Below are 4063 nucleotides of genomic sequence, written 5' to 3'. Positions count from 1 at the left end.
TATTTTTCAAATTATTCTCTGCATAAAATGTTAAAATTGATATTTTAACCAAAACAGACGAATTTTCAACAAAACTGTTTAACTTTTTTACCAAACGAGTTGGAATTTTCAACCCAAAAACATGAACTTCCAACAAAATAGTTGAATTTTCAATTAAAAATGACGATTTTTAAACTAAATTGTTGAATTTTTAATACAGTAATTAAATTATTAAACGAAAAGATAAATTTCCTGCCAAAAAGACGACGGTGTAAATAAACAAATGAATTTCCAATCAATCAGTTAAATTTTCAACTAGAAAAGATAAAGTTTCAAACCAAAAATGAAATAACTCAATTTTCGGTCATCAAATTTGATTTTTAACCAAGAAGAAATCGAATTTTTAACTAAACAGTTACATTTTTAGAGAAAATTGTTACATTTTCTACCAAAAAGAACAATTTTTTAAATGAACACATGAATTTCTAATAAAACAGTATATTTTTCAACTAAAAAAGATAAAGTTTTAACCAAAAACAAAGTAGTTTAATTTTCAGATTGAGGAAGTCAAATTTAAACCAGAGGAGAATGTAAATTTTCAACAAAATAGTTGAATTTCTAATCAAAGAAATAATTTTTCGTATAAAATGATGTATCTTCAACCAATAAAATGATTTTTTTAACGAAGTAGTTCGATTTTTAATAGAATTTTCAACCCAAACAATGAAGTTTCAAAAGAAAAATGTAATAGTTGATATTTCAATCAAAAGAGATTTTAAATTAAAATAAAATACAGTTGAATTAAGAAAAAAGCCAAATTTTCAACCAATAGTTAAATATTTAACCAAAAGAGATTAATTTTAAATAAACGTGTTGAATTTTCAATCGAGAATAGATTTTTCAATGAAGAAAACAAAATGGTTCTGTTCTATACAAAACAGTTGATTTTTTAACTGAAAGAACATGAATTTTTAATAAAAACTTTAATTTTCTTAAAAAAAAGAAGAATTTTCAATCAAAAAGGATTACTTCTTAACAAAATTGTTGAAATTTCAAAATCATCACTGATGTTAGCGTATGGGTATAGATACTCCGTTATAATTTATTAAAGAAAAAAACATTAAACTCACTTTTGTCGCTGCACCTTTTGACTGCTTCGAGTAAATCGGAGTAGCATGATAACATTGACATTGTAAACACGTTGCTGTTAATGCCATAATTTTTTGCTTTGTATTCTGATTATTGCATACTTTAGCAACAAATTTGGTTGAAAAACTAAAAAAAATGGTAACAATGAAAATCCGTAAATAATTTCCCTGTGTTATTTCGTAAATTCACGACAGTAATGTCAGTTAATGTAATGTCAATCAAAACATTTTTTAGAGTATAATACACAAAAAAACAGACTATTTTTTATATTTAATGCTATTTTTCGATTTTTTTTTAATAATTGAGGTTATGTTATTTCACATAAAGTGAGGTTATGTTGCAAGCCGACTGACAATTTCTTCTCAGATTCGAAGTAACATCCCACGATAAGAACATCATGAATTAAAATTATAATTTAGCGATAAGTTTTGATACTTACCAGCCTCTTGTACTTATTTTCGCGAACATTCCTGCCATGTTTAACATCGTGAATCAATATTATCATCGCCAAATTATACACGTGTTCCTTATAAAAACGAATTAAAAATACGGTATTTATAACTGAATCAGTTTACATATGAAGTATTACGAATATATTTTTGGTATTATTCATTCCATCTTAATTTTCGGTGTAAACAACAATAATTGTTGTGTGAACTTTAATTAAGTTTATTTTACTCCGAAATCCAATAAGCTTTCACGAAGATGGAGCACTTCACTCCAGAGGGGAAAAAAACAGATTTAATGTTACTTTAAACTAATATGCAGTTTGACTGCCAAGTCTTTTGCTCAACTAATAATGAATAGAATATAATTCTTCCTCTAATCGAAGTTTTAAAACTCAAATTTTGATTAGAAAAACATTAAAAAATAAATTACATAAGACACGTGCGATGTCACCACTTGCGAATGCAGTGTTGACAACACCTATATTTCTAATTTCTCTTTTTCACTGATCTATTTCTTAAAACATTTTTAATCAGAAAGAATAGCATTAAGAACTTGAAAACTTAATTTGTAAGGTGTTTGCATAATTATAAAGCTTGGAGGGAACATGATTTTAAATTAACACAAATTGCCGCTTTCATTTTTTAAATAGTGGCAAGTCTAACGTCCAGGCGGGGGGAAATCCAAAATGTCTGCACGCCGGGGGCCAAACAATAATACCAATTATATGGGATGAAATATGATTTTTTTGATAAGTTCGAAAAAAATAATTTTCCAACATAAATGTATTTGAATTTTATATTCCATAATATTTTCATAATTTTTTTCTTATGAGTTTATTATTTAAATGAAAGGCTTCAGAAAAATAAAGACTAATATACATATGTGCTTATCGTCAAAAATAATGTTTTCCACGTTTATTATAAAAATTAGGTTTTGTCCCATGTAATTGGTGTCATTGTTCGGCCCTCGGCATACAGACATCTTACCAGATGAGATAAGAACAATAACTTATAATCATAATGTAATGAAAATATAAATAGAAGAAAAAAAAGTTCCGGGTAAGAAGAGAATTCAGAAAAATTCAGAATTTGAATTCACATTAATACGCGAATTTTCCTCGGTAGGAAGTTCCACCAAGGAGTAGAAAAAAAGCAAAATCTATTCTTTTTAATCGACTTAGAAAAATGTAATGGAAGCGTATTGAGATGAATTAAAAAATGAAGGAATGCAGAAGAAAGAATAGAAAGACAGAGAATAATGTGACTTTGAAGAAGAAAAACGTAGTCCTTTTAATCAATCAGTTATAAGCATAAAATAATTATGTTAATAGAAATAATTTGTAGTATTGCCAAATCATGTTTTTACCATTCTTTTCACAGATAAATCAATCTTGTTTACCTTAAACAACATTATTAAATGCATTTATTATTATTTAATATATTATTAAATCTATAATTTGTTGAAACAATATAAAATATTATAATTAAAATTACTCCACCGTTATAGCAGACAAAAAATTGAAATTTCCAAACTGATATTTCAAAAAACGAATAGAAACTATGCATATGGACATATTTTGAGGACAGATTAGAAGGAATTAAAATAAGCATAAATAAAGCTTGTAAGTATGGAATTGAAAATAATCTTAAGAAAAAAATTGAAATTTCCAAACTTTTTTTGCACATGGAGGAATAGAAACTATGTAAGTGCACATATTTTGTGTACGTATTAGAGGGAATTAAATAAGGCGAAAATACAGCATGTAAGTATTGAATTAAAAATAACCATGAGAGGAGTGTCTACTGATCGGATTAAGAGGCATTAAAAAAATGGAAAACATATTCGCCTGCATAGAAGACAACACAAGTGTAAAAGAATTGGTTTCGGAGAAAAATCTATTCTTTCGTTGAACACTTCTCCCGATGGAAAATTAGCACATTCAAAAAAATTAAAAAATGCTTACTCTTTCGTTTAAATCTGAAAATATTCTTGTCTTCTTACCAGGTTATAAATTGCTCAACTTTAAAGTATAAATCTTGAAAATTCTGTAATTATGGTGATTTATATTTGAAATTCGTTCCATTTTTAAGATTAAGAATTGGAACCTTCACTTATAATTTCCAAAAGTATCCAGATTTAATAACTTTTATTTATACAACTTAAAAATACAAGAGTTTCAAATTGTAAATCTACAACACTACAATCGTTGATATTAAAGAATTTGCAATAGTAAATCATTAAAATTGAACTATTCGAAAAAAATATTATAAATTGCACATTTGTCCAAAAAATTAATATTTTAATTTTATTTTTACGCTTAGAATGTCTTCCGGCATTGTCACTGATTTATTAGTTTATTGTAGTTTTCACATATCTGAAATCTTCAAAAATATTTTTCATTTTTCCTGAGAAACCTTGGAGAATTATATTTTTATAACCTTTAAAGCAAATAAAATAAATAAATAAAATAAATAAAATAAATAAA

At 26.0% G+C, this 4063-nt stretch overlaps 1 protein-coding gene across 2 annotated transcripts in view; it reads right to left on the bottom strand.

Annotated features, from left to right (window-relative positions):
* Window positions 1-1991, bottom strand: part of LOC117179512 (translation initiation factor IF-2, mitochondrial) — a 24206-nt gene extending 22215 nt beyond the window's left edge. The window contains exons 1-3 of one of the 2 annotated variants that reach the window (XM_033371386.1): window positions 1568-1991; window positions 1110-1254; window positions 1009-1010 (exon numbers count right to left, since the gene is read on the bottom strand). In XM_033371386.1, the coding sequence (XP_033227277.1) occupies window positions 1009-1010; window positions 1110-1170 (63 nt within the window). In that variant the 5' untranslated portion in view covers window positions 1171-1254; window positions 1568-1991. Of the gene's footprint in view, window positions 1-1008; window positions 1011-1109; window positions 1255-1567 lie in introns of those variants that run through there. The other variant, XM_033371387.1, reaches the window with a different exon arrangement.
* Window positions 1992-4063: the final 2072 nt, after the last annotated feature.

This window comes from Belonocnema kinseyi, chromosome 9, assembly GCF_010883055.1.
Source record: "Belonocnema kinseyi isolate 2016_QV_RU_SX_M_011 chromosome 9, B_treatae_v1, whole genome shotgun sequence".
Lineage (NCBI taxonomy): Eukaryota > Metazoa > Arthropoda > Insecta > Hymenoptera > Cynipidae > Belonocnema > Belonocnema kinseyi.
This window is presented reverse-complemented; position numbering and strand designations above follow the sequence as displayed.